Raw genomic sequence first — 17546 nt, forward strand, 5'->3', positions numbered from 1 at the left:
TTGACAGTTTGGGGTATGTTAGATGTGCTGTGGCTGCTGTAAGAAATATCCACAAACTTCATGGCTGAAAGCAATAGAAGTTTATTCTCTCATGGTTCTGGAGGTTAGAAATCTGAACACAGGGTGGTGGCAGGGCCGTGCTCTCTCCAGAGGCTCTAGTGAAGATTCTGTCCCTTGCCTCTTCCAGCTTCAGGTGGCTGCTGGCATTCCTTGGCTTGTGGCCACATCATCCCATCTCTGCCTCCATCCTCACAACACCATCTTCTATTCTGTGTCTCTCTCAAACTCTGCCTCTCTCACAAGGATACATGTGATGGCATTCAAGTCTCACGTGGATAATCCAGGATAAGCTCCTCCTGTTGCAATCCTTACCTTGATTACATCTTTTGCCATATATGACAGCATTCACAGGTTGCAGTGATTTGGTGTGGATATCTTCTGAAAGGCCATTTTTGAGCCTTTCACAAAGGGTAAATGTGGCTTTCAGTGCAGCTAGATACAGGACCCCAGGTAATGTTACCTCACTTTCTGTCAGATCCGGAGGGTCTGCAGAGTCACAGCAAGCCTGATGGAACTTGAAATAGAAAATATTGTGGAATAGAGGCCTGGCTATAGAAAACCTAGCTAACCCACAGACTCAGTCAACCTGATGACCACTTATGAGGAGATTCATCCCATAGGTGAGGCCCTGGCCCTAGGCCACCCTAGCCCCTGCTCTCCATGGCAGATATGATGAACCTAGTCTCTAAAAGGGACCCTAGAGCTCAGGCCTCACTGGGATGCCAGCAGAGGCAGGGGTCCTGTTCCACCCCCTCTCCCCAGTGAGTGTAGGAACTGGGCTTCATTGTTCTGCAGCCCCTGCCGGGGCATCTCCATTCAGCATTCAGGGCAGGACGCCTGAGAGTCTGGCTAACTCCAGGGTGAGCTGGGAAGGCCAGGATTCCACAGGCCTGCAGTTGGCAGGGCCCCCAGGGCAGGGAGCCAGGTGGATGGGGCATCTCAGCTGAGCAAGAGCAGGGCTGTGCTGTCCCTCAATCGGGCGCAGCCACGGCAGGAGCTGGGGAGCAGCGGCTGTGCCTGCCGCCTCCCTCCTCTCTGCTGGCCACTTCCTGGGAGCAGCAGGCACGGGGTGGGGGGAGAGCAGAGGGAGCACAGGACAGCGGGGGAGTGGGGCAAACAAGCAGAGGAGGATGAGGGGTGGGCGGGGAGGAGGACTGTCCCTGTGCCACTGGAGGACACTGGTTTGGGGATGTGGCCGCTAAATCCTACCACATCCTCAGGAGCAGCTGTGTTGTCCCTCCACCCGAGATCTCCTGTCCTGCCCTCCCCACAACCTGCCCACCCCCTGTTGGGCCTGCCGCAAGTGGGTGCTGATGGGTCTCTGCTTTGCTGAGTCTCTGGCCATCCATGGTTTAACTGTCTCTGTACTGGAGCTCTCAGAGCCTCTGCTTTGTCATCCATGCCCAAGGCCTGTGCCCCTCAGATCCCAGGGGTCTGAGGTCTGTGACCCTCCCCAGGGCTGGCAATGGTGGGCCCTGCCCAGGGGTGGGAATACCAGTGGGGAAGCTGTGCAGGGGCCAGGGGTTTCTCGTGGGCCTCATAGCTTGATGAAGCTTTCCCCAGGCCCTGCCTACACGCACGTGCACGTGTGTGTGTGTTTGTGTGTGTGTACTTGGGAATAGGGTAGGGTGTTCTAATAATAATGGTGGCAAATGTGAGGGTCCGGGGTTAAGTCCAACACATCACCCCCAGGAGATGCAGGTTGCAATGAAGCAGTTGGGTATTTTCAGATGATAATCACCGGATTCCACCCAAACACCACATGAAAACCTGGGGCCCCATCCCCAACATGCCGGCAAAGGCTGAGTAGGGAGCCTAGACTTCCACTCTTGTCGGACTGCAGTGAGGCACCCCTTCCCTGCTGCTGGGGTGGTTTCAGAGACGACAGAAGGCAATTGTAAAGATGGGAAGTCTTTACAAGTCTTCCAATCCATGGACACAATATATCTCTCCATTTATTTAAATTGTTGATTTTTTTCATCAGTTTTTTGTAGTTTTCAGCCTACAAGTCCTTTACATGCTTGGTTAGATTTACAACGCAGTATTTCATTTTTTAAAAAAGCTACTGTAAATGGCATTTTATTTTACATTTTGGTGTTCATGTGATCATGGCTACTATATAGATATACTACTGAGTTTTGTCTGTTTGTCTTGTATCCTACAACCTTGCTGAAATCACTTATTAGTTCTCAGAGAGTTTTTTGGGAGATTCCTTGCTATGTTCTACGTATACAATCATGGCATCTTCTGAGAGGGACAGTTTTTTTTTTACTTTCTGATCTGTATGCCTTTTATGTCCTTTCCTTGCTAATTGCACTGGAAATAACTTACAGCACTATGCTAAATGAAAGTGATAAGGGCAGCATCCTTGCCTTGTTCCCAGTGTTAGTGTGAAAGCATTCACTCTGCTATTAAGTATAATACTAGCTGTAGTTTTTATTATAGAGGAAGTTCCCCTCTATTAATATTTTTCTGATAGTGTTTTTAAATCATGATTGGATGTTGAATTTTGTCATATGCGTTTTCTACATTGATTGATGCAGTTATGTGCTTTATCTTCTTTATCCTTATGGTGGATTATGTAAATTGATTCTTTAATATTGAACCAGACTGGAATAAACTCCATTTGGTCCTGTTGTATAATTCTTTTTATATAGTACTGAACTCTATTTGCTAACATTTTCTGAAGGATTTTTTCATCTATATTCATGAGAGATATTGGACTGTAGTTTTAAAAAAAAAAAATTTGTAGTATCTTTGGCTGGTTTTGGTATCAAGGTAATGCTGGTTTCATAAAATGAATTGGGAAATGTTCCATCCTCTTCTGTTTTCTGGAAGAGATTGTGTAAACTGGTGTTAATTCTTCTTTAAATGTTTGGTACAGTTCTGCATTGAAACCATGTGGACCTGGAGATTTATTTTTTGGAGAGTTTTTAAATTATAAATTAATAGTTACAGGACTACTCAAATTATCTGTTTCATATTGGGTGAGTAGTGGTTGGTTGTGTTTTTTGAAGAATTGGTCCGTTTTATATAAGCTGTAACATTTATGTGTGTAGAGTTGTTCATGGTATTTTCTTATTCATTTTGGCATCTGCAGGGTCTATAGTCATATCCTCTCCTTCATTTCTGATATTAGTAATTTGTGTCTCCTCTCTTTTTTTCTTTGTCACTTTTATTAGACGTTTGTCAATTTTGCTGATCTTTTCCTAGAACTAGCTCTTTGTTTCATTGATTCTATTGTTTTCCTCTTTTCAATTTTATTGATTTCTACTCACATCTTTATTATTTCCTTCCTTCTTTCTCTAGGTTTATTTTGCTTTTCTTTCTCAAGGTTCTTGACATGCGAGCTTAGATTTTTTAATTCAGACTTTTCCTTTTTTTTCTTTTTAATATGCCATAGCCAGTGAACCAGGATGGTTTTCGAGAGAGCCCATGAAAGGTGTTCTTTTGAGAGTGTTTGTTCCCTGGTGTGGCCACCTGCCCTGACAGGACAGGAGGGATTCCTATGTATGGCACATGAAAGTCATTTTCCATTTGATTTAATGTAACATTTCCTTTCCTTTTTTTTTTTCATTTTTAAAATTGTGGTGAAATATACGTAACATAAAAATCATTTTAGCCATTTTAACTGTACAATTCGGTGACATTAAATACAGGCATACCTCATTTACTGTGCTTCGTTTTATTGTGCTTTGCACATATTGCGTTGTTAACAAAGTGAAGGTTTGTGGCAACCCTGTGTCGAGCAAGTCTGTTGGTGCCATTTTCCCAATAGCGTGTACTTACTTTGTGTCTTTGTCACATTTTGGTAATTCACTCAATATTTTACACTTTTCCATTGTTATTCTATCTGTTATGGTGATCTGTGGTCTGTGATCTTTGATGTTACCATTGTAATTTTTTTTGAGGTGCCATGAACTGTGCCCCTTTAAGACAGCAAACTTAAATACTGTGTTCTGACGGCTCCACTGACTGGCCGTTCCCCTACCTCTCTCCGTCTCCTCAGGTCTCCCTGTGACTCAACAATATTTAAATTAGGCCAATTAATAACCCTACAACAGCCTCTAAGTGTGTTCAAATGAAAGGAAGAATTGCACATCCATCACTTTAAATCAAAAGCTGGAAATGATAAAGCCTAGTGAGGAAGGCATGTGAAAGCTGAGATAGGCCGAGAGCTAGGCCTCTTGTGCTAAACAGTTAGCCAAGTTGTGAATGCAAAGGAAAAGTTCTTGAAGGAAATTAAAAGTGCTAATCCAGTGAACCCATAAATGATAAGAAAGTGAAACAGCCTTATTGCTGATTTGGAAAAAGCTTGAGTATCTGGATAGAAGATCAAACCAGCTACAACATTCCCTTAAGCCCGAAGTCTAATCAGGAGCAAGGCCCTAACTCTCTTGGCTGAGAGAGGTGAGGGAGCTGAAGAAGAAAAGTTTGAAGCTAACAGAGGTTGGTTCACGAGTTTTAAGTAAAGAATCCATCTGCATAACGTAAAGGTGCAAGGTGGAGCAGCAAGTTATCCAGAAGATTGTAGCTAAAATAATTGATAAAGGTGGTTACATTAAACAACAGATCCTCAATGTCGATGAAACAGCCTTTTGTTGGAAGAAGATGTCATTCATGACCTTCATAGTTAGAGGAGAGAAGTCAATGCCTGACTGCAGAGTTTCAGAGGGCAGGCTGACTCTCTTTTTAGGGGCTAAAGCTGTTGAAGCCAATGCTCATTTGCCATTATGGAAATCCTAGAGCCCTTAAGAATTATGCCAACTCTGTGCTGCCTGTGTTCTATAAATGAAAAACAAAGCCTGCATGACAGCATATCTGTTTCCTGAATATTTGAAGCCCACTGTGGAGACCTACTGCTCAGAAAAAAAAAAAAAGATTCCTTTCAAATTATTACTGCTCCTTGACAATGCACCTGGTCACCTAAGAGCTCTGATAGAGATATATGAGATTGATGTTCTTTTCATGCCTGCTAATACAACATCCATTCTGCAGCCCATGGATCTAGGAGTAATTTCAATTTATATTTCATAAGTCTACAGCTGCCATAGATAGGGATTCTTCTGAAGGATCTTGGCAAAGTCAATTGTAAACCTTCCAGAAAGGATTCCATTCTAGATGCCATTGAGAACATTTGTGATTCATGAGAGGAGGTCAAAATATCAACATTAACAGGAGTTTGGAAGAAGTTGATTTAAACTCTTATGGATGACTTTGAGGGATTCAAGACTTCAGTGGAGGAAGTACCAGCAGATGTGGTGGAAATAGCAAAAGAACTAAAATTAGAAGTGGAATCACTTGGATATTGTAATATAATTCCAGTAGAATCATGAGTGATCTGTGTGTAAAGTGTCATATAAATAACATTCTGTTTGCTATTAAGACAACTATAACTTGTAGATTCAAATCCAAGTTGAATTCAAACCCATTGAAAATGGTAAATGTAGTTAATTTTCCTTAAGTGAAGTGAGCTTTTTGTAAAGTATGAGTTGACTTTGGAATCAGATTGTCTTGTTCAAATCCCAGTTCTGCTACCAAGTATCTATTTGAGCTTTGGCAAGTAACTTAACATCTTTGGACTTCAACTCATTTGTCTATAAAGTGAGGATAAAAGTGGCATACACATCCCAAGACTGTGGTGAGGGATTGCTTGAGTTAATGTTATGTGAAGTATTTGGTACTATGCCTGGGACATAATAAGTTTCATCTAAAAAAAGTGTTGTGATTGCTGTTTATAAACGTTATTTGTTATCTTTCTCTGTATTTATGCTTGGGATTTCTCACTTGATTTTAAACCTTTTGACTTTTCTAAAGATTTTGTTTGTTTTAAGATATTTATTAGTACCCATTTCAAATGCAAAATGGTTTCTTCATATGCATGTGGACTAAAATTACCTGGCCAGGTGTTAGTGGAAAGTTATGCTTATCTTTGGAGAGTCTATTTTTAAACTATGTCTTCAGCCATCTGAGTCTGTACTGTTTAAGTGGGCTTTTTCCCGTGGTAACTGTTTTTTTTCCCCCTATATTATAGTGAGCACCACTGTGAAGTCTTCTCCATCACCTCCCTTCTGTCTTTTTCTTCATTTTTTAAAATTGTGAATTTAACATATATACATAAAAGTGACAACTTTCCAAGTGCAATTTAACAACTAGTTAGAGAGCAAATTTCAAAGAATATTATAGGTTACAATTCCACAGTTTCTGTTATTTCCTTATTATAAAATATAGATACAGAAAGGTTTACAAAGTAGGATTTAACAACTAGATATATAGGAAATTTCCAAAGTAAATATCAGTTATAGTACAATAGTTTCAGTTATTTCCTTATTGTGAAATACAACATATATGCAAAAAGGTAAAGCTTTCAAATTACCATTTAACAAGTAGATATAGAACAAATTTCAAAGGATGATGTTCTAATACCCTAGCAACTAAGAAAAAGAAAATTATGTAAGTATTCAGTATTCACAATCCTTTGTTAAATTCCATCTTGTCTGTTGCTACCTCTTCCTCTAGTTTAATCTGTTTCCTGATCTCTGGGGATGTCTAGGTTATGTTCATGTTGAAAACGGGTGTCGATGTTATGGGAAAAGGGGACACATGTAGTTGATGTTCTTGAAGAGGATATTGCCTCTGGGTTTTGGGGCTTAGCTGGCATAGGAGCACTCTGAAGGATCTAAGTTTCTGATGAATAAACTTAGTGAGTGAAACCTTTATAGAGTCTCGGATAGGATCCAGGCACTCTTTAAGGTTTTCAGGACTACTGTTGACTTGGGCCTTTCGTGGTCATTTGGCATATCTAGGTAAGGCTTGCACAGGAGTAACCTCCTGACTCTATTTGAATTCTCTTAGCCACTAAAACCTTATTTTGTTGCCTTTCTTTTCACCCTTTGGGTCAAAATGCATTCTCAATCCCTCGGTGCCAGGGTCAGGCTCATTCCCAGAATCCATGTGCCACATCGCTAGGAAGGCTCATTCATCTTGGGGGTCCTGTCCCACATTGGGGGGAGGGTGATGAATTTATTTGCAGAGTCGAGTGTAAAGAGAGAAAGTCCACATTAAAGCAACAAAAGAGGTTCTCTGGAGCTGACTTCTAGGCATAATTATAGGTGGGCTTAGCATCCTCTCTGTAGCCATTAGTTTCACCTGAGCAAGCCTCAGTATCAAGGGCTTGACTTATAAAATAGAGGGTTCCTAAGTTCACATAGCATATGTTCTGTTCACGATAATCCATCCATATCTCACATTATCATCACTTAATTGTACAATCCTCAACACTCTCCATTTTAAACAATTTTCATGACCCAAAACATCTTGTAGCTCTTGTCAGCCCTTAATTATTTGTCCCTAGTATTTATTTAATACTAGTATGGTATTCCTATTAATTATAGTCCCTAGTATGCAATAGGTAGATTTTTCCCATATACTGTTCTGTTGTCAACTATCTGTGCTAGTGTTATACCTTAGAAGTATATCATGCAAGCTCCTATCTATATTTGTGGTACTGATTTATGGGAAACATGCCTTAAACAACCCCTTTCATTCCTGTTTGCCTTCAATACAGCTCTGATACGTATAATCCCATTAACAAACAATTGTCACCCCATCCGTTCCCATACTTTTGAATTCATCATCATTAATATCTCTGAACATACTAGGTTATCATTCCCCCTCACAAGCTACCTTCCATCACTAGGTCCCCAGTTTTCTTATAAGACATTGATTTTATATTGTTCAGATAGTTCATAGAAGTGGTAACATACAATATCTCTCCTTTTGTGTCTGAGTTATTTCACTCAGAATTATTTCTTCAAGTTTCATCCATGTTGCCGTATGTTTCAGGACCTTGTTGCTTCTTACTGCTGCCTACTATGCCATTGTATGTATATACCACATTTTGTTACCCACTCATCTGTTGAAGGACACTGAGATTGTTTCCCTCTCTTGGCAACTGAGAACAATGCTGCTATGAACATCGGTGTGCAAATGTCTGTTCATGTCACTGCTTTCAAATGTTCTGGGTATACACTGAGAAATGGAATTGCCAGATCATAGGGTAATTCAATATCTAGTTTTCTGAGAAACCACCAAACTGTCTTCCAGAGTGGCTGTACCATTATACAGTCCCACCAGCAATGAATAAGGGTAACAATTTCTCCACAGCCTCTCCAGCATCTGTAGTTTTCTGTTTGTTGGATGGCAGCCATTCTTATTGGTGTGATTTGCATCTCCTTAATAGCTAGTGAAGATGAACATTTTTTTCATGTGTTTTTTAGCCATTTATATTTCCTCTTTGGAGAAATGTCTTTTCATATATTTTGCCCATTTTATAATTAGGCTGTTTTTACCATTGTCACTGAGTTGTAGGATTTCTTTTTATATGCAAGATATCAGTCTCTTATCAGATACATGGTTTCCAAATATTTTCTCCCATTGCATTGGCTGCCTCTTCACCTTTCTGACAAATTCCTTTGAAGTACAGAAGTTTTGATTTTGAGGAGTTCCCATTTACCTATTTTTTCTTTCATTGCATGTGCTTTGGGTGTAACATCTAAGAAGCAACCTCCTAATACTAGGTCTTGAAAATGTTTCCCTACATTATCTTCTAGGAGTTTTATGGTACTATTTCTTATATTGAGGTCTTTGATCCACTTTGAGTTAATTTTTGTACAGGGTGTGAGGTAGGGGTCCTCTTTCATTCTTTTTGTTATGGCTATCCAGTTCTCCGAGCCCCATTTCTTGAAGAGACTGTTCAGTGGATTTGGGGGCTGTGCTATTTTGGATATGTTATGTCCCACCAGAAGCCATATTCTTTAATGCAATCTTGCAGGGGAAGACATATTAGTGTTGATTAGGTTGGAATCCTTTGAGTGTTTGCATGAAGATGTGACTCAATCAACTGTGAGTGGAACTTTTGATTGGATTATTTCTATGGAGCTATGGGCCCTGCCCATTTGGGGTGGGTATTGATTTAATCACTGGAGTCCTATAAAAGAGCTCACAGACAGAAGGACCTCAGGGCAGCTGAGAGTGACATTTTGGAGATGGTCATTGAAAGCAGACTTTTGCTGAAACTTTGGAGATACTACTCAGAGTTTGCCCAGAGTTTGCTCTGGAGAAGCTAAGAGAGGACAAACGCCCCAAGAGCAACATTTTGAAGAATGCACAGGAGCTGAGAGAGGAGCTGGAATGCAACCAGGATCAGCACCACCAGCCACGTGACTTTCCAGCTAACAGAGGTTTTCTGGACACCATTGGCCTTCCTTCAGTGAAGGTATACTTGTGTTGATGCCTTAATTTGGACATTTTCATGGCCTTTAGGCTGTAAATTTGTAACCAGATAACATCCCTTTATAAAAGCCAATCCATTTCTGGTGTTTTGCATAATGGCAGCATTAGCAAACCAGAACAGGGGACTTATCAAAAATCAGATGACCGTATATCTGGGGGTCTATTTCTGAACTTGTGATTCAATTCCATTGATCAATATGTCTATCTTTATACCAATACCATGCTGGTTTGACCACTGTAGCTTTATAGTAGGCTTCAAAATCTGGAAGTTTAAGTCCCCCCACTTTGTTCTTCTCTTTCAGGATGTTTCTGGCAATTCGAGAGCCTTTTCCCTTCCAAATAAATTTGATAACTAGCTTTTTCAAGTCTTTGAAGTAGGTTGTTGGAATTTGGATTGGGATTGCATTGAATCTGTTGATCAGTTTGGGTAGAATTGACATCTTAACAATAATTAGTCTTCCTAACCATGAACACAGAATATTTTTCCACTTATTTAGGTCCTTTTTTATTTCTTTTAGTAAAATTTTGTAATTTTCTGTGTAGAGGTCTTTCAGTCTCTCACTGTTGAGTACTATGCTGGCTGTGGGTTTTTCATATATGCTCTTTATCATGTTGAGGAAGTTTCCTTCAATTCCTACCTTTTGAAGTGTTTTTATCAGAAAGGGATGTTGAATTTTGTCAAATGCTTTTTCAGCATCTATCAAGATGATCATTTGATTTTTCCCCTTCAATTTGTTAATGTGTTGAATTACATTGATTGATTTTCTTATGTTGAACCACCCTTGCATGCCAGGAATGAACCCCACTTAGTCATGGTGTATGATTCCTTTAATGTGCCTTTGGATTCAATTTGCAAGTATTTTGTTTAGGATTTTTGCATCTATATTCATTAGGGAGATTGGCCTATGGTTTTCCTTTTTTATAGTGTCTTTATCTGGTTTGGGTATCAGAATGATATTAGTTTCATAAAATGAGTTAGGTAATGTTCCTTTTTCTTAAATTTTTTGAAAGAGTTTGAGCAGGAATGGTAACAGTTTGTTTTGGAAAATTTGCTAAAATTCCCCTGTGAAGCCATCAGGCCCTGGACTTTTATTTGTAGGTAGATTTTTGATGACTGTTTGGATCTCTTTGTTGTGATTGGTTTGTTGAGGTCTTCTATTTCTTCTTGGATCAGTCTAGGTTGTTCATATGTTTCTAGGAGATTATCCATTTCCTCTAAATTATCTAGCTTCTAGTTGTTCCTAATATCCTCTTAGGATTTTTTTTATTTCTTCAGGATCTGTAGTAACTATCCCCTTCTCATTTCTGATTCTGTTTATTTGGGTCTTTCTTTCTTTTTGACTTTGTCAGTGTAGCTAAGGGTCTATCAATCTTGTTGATCTTCTCAAAGAAACAACTTTTGGTTTTATTTATTCTCTTTATTGTTTTTTGTTGTTGTTATGTTGTTGTTGTTATTGTTCTACAGCTCATTTATTTCTGCTTTAGTCTTTGTTATTTCTTTTTGTCTACTTGCTTTAGGGTTAGTTTGCTGATCATTCTCTAGCTCTTCAGTTGTTCAGTTAGATCTTTAGTTTTAGCTCTTTATTGCTTTCACTGAATTCCACAGGTTTTGATATGTTATGTTCTCATTTTCATTCATCTCTAGATATTTATCAATTTCTCTTGCAATTTCTTCTTTTACCCACTGGTTGTTTAGGAGTGTGTTGTTTAACCTCCATATATTCGTGAAAGATCTGGTTCTTTGGTGGTTGTTGATTTCTAGTTGCATTCCATTGTGGTCAGAGAATGTGCTTTGAATAATTTCAGTCTTTTAAGATTTATTAAGAGTTGTTTTGTGCCCCAGCATATGATCTATCCTGGAAATGTTCCATGGACACCAGAGAAGAATGTATATTCTGGTACTTTGGGATGTAACGATCTATATATGTCTGTTAGTCTAATTCATCTGTCATATTGTTTAGGTTCTCAATTTTCATATTGGTCCTCTGTTTAGTTGTTCTATCTATAGAAGAGAGTGATGTGTTGAAGTCTCCCATTATTATTGTAGATGAGTCTATTGCTCCCTTCTGTTTAGCCAATGTTTGTCTTCTGTATTTTGGACCTCCTTGATTGGGTGCATAAACATTTATAATTGCTATTTTTCTTGGTGAATTATCTCTTTTATTAATATAGGTTGTCCTTCTTTATCTCTTTTGATATATTTGTATTTAAAGTCTATTTTGTCTGATATTAGTGTAGCTACCCCAGCTTTCTTTTGATTGCAGTTTGCATGGAATATTTTTTTTCCATCCTTTCATTTCAGCCTCTTTGTGTCACAGGGTCTAAGATGAGTCTCTTGTAAACAGCATATCACTGGGTCATATTTTTTAATCCATTCTACCAGTCTGTATCTTTTAATTGGAGAGTTTAATCCATTCACATTCAAAGTTATTACTGTGAAGGGAGTTCTTGAACCAGCTATCTTATCCTTTGGTTTTTAGTTGTTAGGTCTATTTTTTTTTCCCTTTGTCTTTTTTTCACTTCAAGTTACCCTTACTAATAAGTCTTCAATTCTGTATTCTTCTCCAGACCTTTCTCTCCTTTCTTTTTTTTTCTCAGCTGGTAGAACTCCCTTTAGTATTTCTTGCAGGGCAGGTCTCTTATTAACATATTCTCTCAGCATTTGTTTGACTGTGAAAATTTTAAACTCTCCCTCAATTTTGAAGGAAAGCTCTGCTGGATAAGAGTTCTTGACTGGTAATGTTTCTCTTTCAGAATCTTCAATATGTCATGCCACTGCCTTTTTGCCTCCATGGTGCCTGCTGAGTAGTCAATACTTAGTCTTATGTTGTTTCCCTTGTATACGGTGAATCTCTTCTCTCTTGCTGCTTTCAGAAGTTTCTCCTTCTCTTCAGCATTTGACAGTGTAATCAGTATATGTCTCAGAGTAGGTTTACTTGAATTTATTCTGTTGAGAGTTCATTGGGCATCTTTAATTTGCATATTTATGTCATTTAGAAGGGTTGGGAAGTTTCCCCAATAATTTCTTCAAATGCTCTTCTTAGCCCTTTACTCTTCTCTGCCCCTTCTGGAACATCAATGATTCTTATATTTGTGGGCTTCATGTTGTCCATCATTTCCCTGAGAACCGTTTCAAATTTTTTTATTTTTTTCACCATTCATTCTTTTGTACTTTCACTCTCCATCACCCTATCTTTAAGCCCGCTAATTCTTTTCTCTATTTTTTCAATTCTGGTGTTGTGTGTCTCAAGAATATTTTTAATTTGGTCAACAGTATCTTTTATTTCCATAAAATCTGCTATTTTTTTTATTTACTCTTGCAAATTCTTCTTTATGCTCTTCTAGGGTCTTCTTCGTGTCCTTTATGTCCTGAGCCATAATGATATTTGTGTGTACTTCTTTGATTAATTGTTCCAAATTTTGTGTCTCTTCTGGCTTTTAAATTTGTTCATGTGGCTTGTCCATATATTCCATATCCTTCAAGTACTTTGTAATTTTCTGCAGGCTTCAGGGCATTTGCTTGTCTTGATAGGGTTATTTTGGGAAGTGCAGAATTAATTGAGCATTTATATATAATTTGGTTTGCTGGAGTGGAGTTTCCCTAACCTACCAGCAGGTGGTTCCCTCAAGTAGGTATTCCCCAAACTTCTGTGCAGTGAGCAGAGTCCAAACCAGGTGGGAAATCAATCAGTGTTCCAGATCTCCATGTGCTCTGGGGAATCCCAGTCCTGGGGCTCCAACGTGGGCCCCTAGCAGATAGGTAGGGAGCCTGATCAAGGGCACCTTGTAGGTGGGCCATGGGACCTGCTTGCTTGTTCTCTGCCTGCCTCATGTCTGGGAGTCTCTGGGGTATGGGATGGGCTCCCGATTGCCAGCATGGAACCTCTCCCTTCCCTGCTTCTTGCCATTGCACCACACCCCTCACTTCCATGGGGGGGAGAGCAATGGCCACTCACTGGGTTCTCTCATGGGAGCTGCCTGCTGTCTGGCTGTGGAGGATCCCCCCCCAGCAAACTGACAAGGTAGGTACATGGGAATGAAGAGCTGCTGCTCACTCCCTTGCCCAGCATGGTTTTGCTGCTGCCGGCCTGGGGTGGGGGGATCCCAACGGGAAACACACTCACCACATCCCTTCACATCCCTCCAGCCACCGTCTCTCCTCCATTTTTGTTGGTATCCCCCTCCACGTACTGTGAGGGACCCTCTATGGCTGGTCACACCCCAGAACTGTGGTCCCTGGTGTCCTTCAGCCCCTTTCCAGTTACTCTGACAGAGGAGAAGCCCAATATGCCTCACCTACTCCACCATATTCCTGGAAGTCTCTGTTCACTTTTATAACTGAGAATAATTTCATTATAAGACTATGCCACTATTTTTTTGGTAAGTCATCTGTTGATGGACAATTGAGTTGTTTCCAGTTTTGACATATTTTGAATAAAGCTGCTATAAATATTCATGTCTTTCCTAGATACATATTTTTTATTTCTCTTGTGTAAATACCTAGCAATAGAACTTTTGAGTTATAAAGTAGATGTCAGTTTAACTATATTAGAAAATGCCAAATAGTTTTCCAAAGTGGTTCTGCCATTTTAACCTGTGCACCAACAGTGTGTAATATTCCAGCTGATCTATATTCTTAACAATATTTAGGGATGTCTGCAATTTTATTTAGCCATTCTCTTGTTTGCAGGGTTATCCCATTGTGCTACTAATTTTCATTTCCCTCATAAATAATTCTGTTAGGCATCTTTTCATGTACTTATTATACATTTGTAAATCTCCTTTGGGAAGTACATGTTTCAAAACTGTACTCCAAATTCATTCTTATTATTTGTATTCATTGTTTGATTGGACATAAATCCATGTAACTGAATTCTCCACTGATTGATTTTTAGGTTGTCTCAATTTTGTTTTAAACACCCAAAGAAAAATGACTAACTTTACACATCTCTGTGCCAGTGGTTCAGTATTTCCAGTGTCCTGCCTTTGCAGCCAAGGTTTGTACATTTCTGGCAGGAAAGGACAGGCAGCTCTTCCTTCACTGAAAAGGGCATAATAGTTGGGAGCCATATTGGTGCCTGCGTCACAGCTGCCCTTATGACATCATCACGCTCGCTCTCCTCCACTGTCCCAGCCAGAACCACAGCAGGAGGCGGCCAGACCTTAGGGGGATGGAGCTATCTAGCCCCTAACCATGGACAATTTTAGGGGATTGCAGACCTGAAAGGATTTGAACCATCTATCAACAAGTCATGGGCATTAGATTTTGTGTAAGAAATAGCCAGTTGCCCCAGCATTGCAGGCAGGGGAGGGCAGATTTCCTTCGTTAACACAGGAGATGGGCCCTATGTCTAGAGTCTTTGGGTAGACAAGGAGGTTGAGCATGTTTGGGATTAACATGGGGTTCTACAGAGAACAACTTTACTCACAATTTGTCCCCCAAACTGACTACAGAAGGATGGCCAAGTGTGCGAGATCATAATTGAAGATTATGATGAAAAAGTGAAGACAAAAATGAGAGAGGAGGAAGAAACAAAAAAAACATCAGGAAAACCTCCACCCTCACCACCAAGGGTAGGTTGATGAGGGCCCTCAAGGTTGCGGGGACCCCTGACCTGAGATATCTCTGACCTGAGCTATCCAGCAGTGATGGGGAGACTTCTCTGTGGATCATAGCATGGGGTGATCAGGAAATTGCTCTCCGAAGCCGGACACATCCATGTGTGAGAGGTGGTGCTATTAAGGATTACTCGGCAGCAAGCGTCATGGACTGGGAATGTCCTAGGGCGACCGTGCTGAAGGGTTGCCCTGTGCGGAACTGGAATGAACAGGGATGGACTCATCCTTGGCTCTCCTCTCTCCCCTTCCCTTCTCAGTCTGAGAAATGTGGGTGGCGGGGCCATGGAGAGTTGTTTGTAGGAAGAAGGAACCCCCAAAAGGGAGAACTAGATCACACAAGACAGGAATGGGATGGTGAGGGCTGTGTTTGGGGTATATATGACCAACAAAAGGGAAACCTGAGTCTAGAACTGGGTGACAGTGTGTTGTGTGTGCGCACAGATGCGCAGGTGTGTGCATGTTAACTGAAGTTTAAGGTGTGAGCATCAATGGAAGTGAAAGTGAGAAGTAGGCAAGGAAGATCCCAAACCAAGTGGAGCATATAAACTTTTAATACCATGATGTGACAGGAGGGGAGAGCAGGTTATGGATTTAGAGTCAGGGATGAGAGGGCAGCAGGAAAAGAGATGCTAATTCTGAGGTCTGAGGGAAAAGGATGGGATCCCTGTTTGGGGGGGTGGGGGGAGTTCAAGCTGACTTGGTAACCTTGAACCACAGATTATGGCAGCCTTGCCCTAGACTGGACCCCAGGTCCATGTAAATCTGGATGAGGTAGCAAAGGCAGCTTTGCTACCCCTCTTAGCAAGTGAGTTCACTTAGGGTCAGGGATCAAGGCATTTACTATGGAGTGGCAGAAGCAGGATATCCGGAGCTCCTAACTGTCAGAGGAAGGGAAATTGTTAGACCATCATGTCTCCTTCCTAGTGGGTGATGAACATTTCCTGAGTGTCCCTTCTTTTTCCTTGCCATCACCCCAAACCAATGAAGCGCACTGACAAAGATGAGGCAGCCACAAAGATCCAGGCCTGGTGGCGCGGGACCCTGGTGCGCCGGACGCTGCTGCACGCCGCCCTCAGGGCCTGGATCATCCAGAGCTGGTGGAGGCAGACGCTGGCGAGGCTGCTGGAGAGGAGGCGGCGGGCGGCGCTGGATTACTATGCACGGCAAGAGTGGGCAGTCGTCCGGCTGCAGGCCTGGGTCCGTATGTGGCGCATCCGCCGGTGTTATTGCCGCCTGGTCAGTGCCGCCCGCATCATCCAGACCTATTGGCGTTGGCATAATTGTCACACCCGTGGTTTTCTCCAGGGCAGCTACGAACTCACAGCAACCCAGCTGGAACTTGAACTTGAAATCTTTCTGGGCTCACAGATTTGTCGGATTACAGGCTGCATCCCCTTCCCAATAAAGAACTGACCCGGTCTGCACCAACTCTGTGTCACCAGATCTCTGTCTCACAAGCTCCAGGAGGTCCTGGCCTCAGTGATGGGTCAGGGAAGATGATCGCAGACACTCGCAATCCATAGGACTCACAAAATGCTCTGAGATTCAGCAGGTGTGTGTGTGGGCTCTCAAGTGGAGGAGATACTGTGACCCTTTCCTGGAGGAACACAACCTGGGATTGACTAGCAATGTCTGCCTGGGGCAGGAGAGTTGGGGGTGCAAGTTCAGGTGGACCAGCTCCAGGGACCCTCATCCACGTTGCGGCCGATGTAAAAGGTGCCCTCTGGCATCCTGCAATATGGAGTTAGGTTGGGTCTATTGACAGGAACTTGCTCTCATTCCCTGCTCCTTCCCACCTGAACCCATAGAAACTGGTTTAAGATAAGCCCAGCCACCCCAAGCCCGATGATACTATCTTCTTGTCCCACTGGGTGCTGCTTGCCTCATAGTGAGTGTCCAAATTGGAATCTGACTCGTTGTTGGGAGTGGATAGAAAGCACAGCATGGAGCCCTTGTTCCTTCTTCAAACCTCATCTATCCCTTGCCCTTCACCCCTGAGTGATGCCTGCCCAGTTTGGGGGTTCCATGGGAGTTGAGGTGGACAGGGAGTACACACCCCAAGCTGGCCAGAACTCTCTGGCAAGCACCAGGTCCTAGGGTATCACAGACCCAGCAGCTGAGCTATCAGCCATGTCTCCCTCAACCCCTCCCCAGCCACCATCCCCCTCCCCAAAGGGCTGGTCCAGGGAGAGATGATAGGATTTGGCAACTCTGGTTACTCCCCCATCCCCCATCATGTCTGCCAGCTCAGAAGCCTTGTGTCCTAGCCCTGCTCTGTGCCTTCTATACTGCTGAGCTGCCCCTTTGACTTCTGAGTCCCTCAGATGCTGTCTGGACTTAACAGGCTCCAGTTCTCAGTTTCACACTCAGACATGAGCTCTGTCTCCAATTCCTGGTCTTTCTCTCCATGTCCTAATGCTGGGTCTCTCATGAGATTCTGAGCCACAGTCTTTCAAGATTGCTTCCTTCTTTTGACTGCATTAGAGGTACACTGAGCACATCAGGCCCTGCTTTGTTATACCTTAACCACCCTTAGTCTCAATCAGCTCCCCTCAACTTCAGCTGACCTGCAG

The 17546-nt window shown here is 41.8% G+C and overlaps 1 protein-coding gene and 1 pseudogene across 1 annotated transcript; both read left to right on the forward strand.

Moving 5' to 3' along the window:
• LOC119504805 overlaps positions 1 to 15329 on the forward strand; it is a 91675-nt pseudogene extending 76346 nt beyond the window's left edge.
• A 541-nt stretch (positions 15330 to 15870) lies between these two features.
• Positions 15871 to 16641, forward strand: LOC119504813 (IQ domain-containing protein F5-like). The gene has a single exon (XM_037797379.1). The coding sequence runs from the start codon at positions 15955 to 15957 to the stop codon at positions 16384 to 16386; it is 432 nt and encodes a 143-aa protein (XP_037653307.1). The 5' UTR covers positions 15871 to 15954; the 3' UTR covers positions 16387 to 16641.
• The last annotated feature ends 905 nt before the right edge of the window (positions 16642 to 17546 follow it).

The sequence above is a fragment of the Choloepus didactylus genome, chromosome 1 (assembly GCF_015220235.1).
Source record: "Choloepus didactylus isolate mChoDid1 chromosome 1, mChoDid1.pri, whole genome shotgun sequence".
Lineage (NCBI taxonomy): Eukaryota > Metazoa > Chordata > Mammalia > Pilosa > Megalonychidae > Choloepus > Choloepus didactylus.

Bases quoted from the DNA above. Each gene is read 5' to 3' on its own strand.
- LOC119504813 (XM_037797379.1), top strand. From the start codon at position 15,955: ATGAAGCGCACTGACAAAGATGAGGCAGCCACAAAGATCCAGGCCTGG.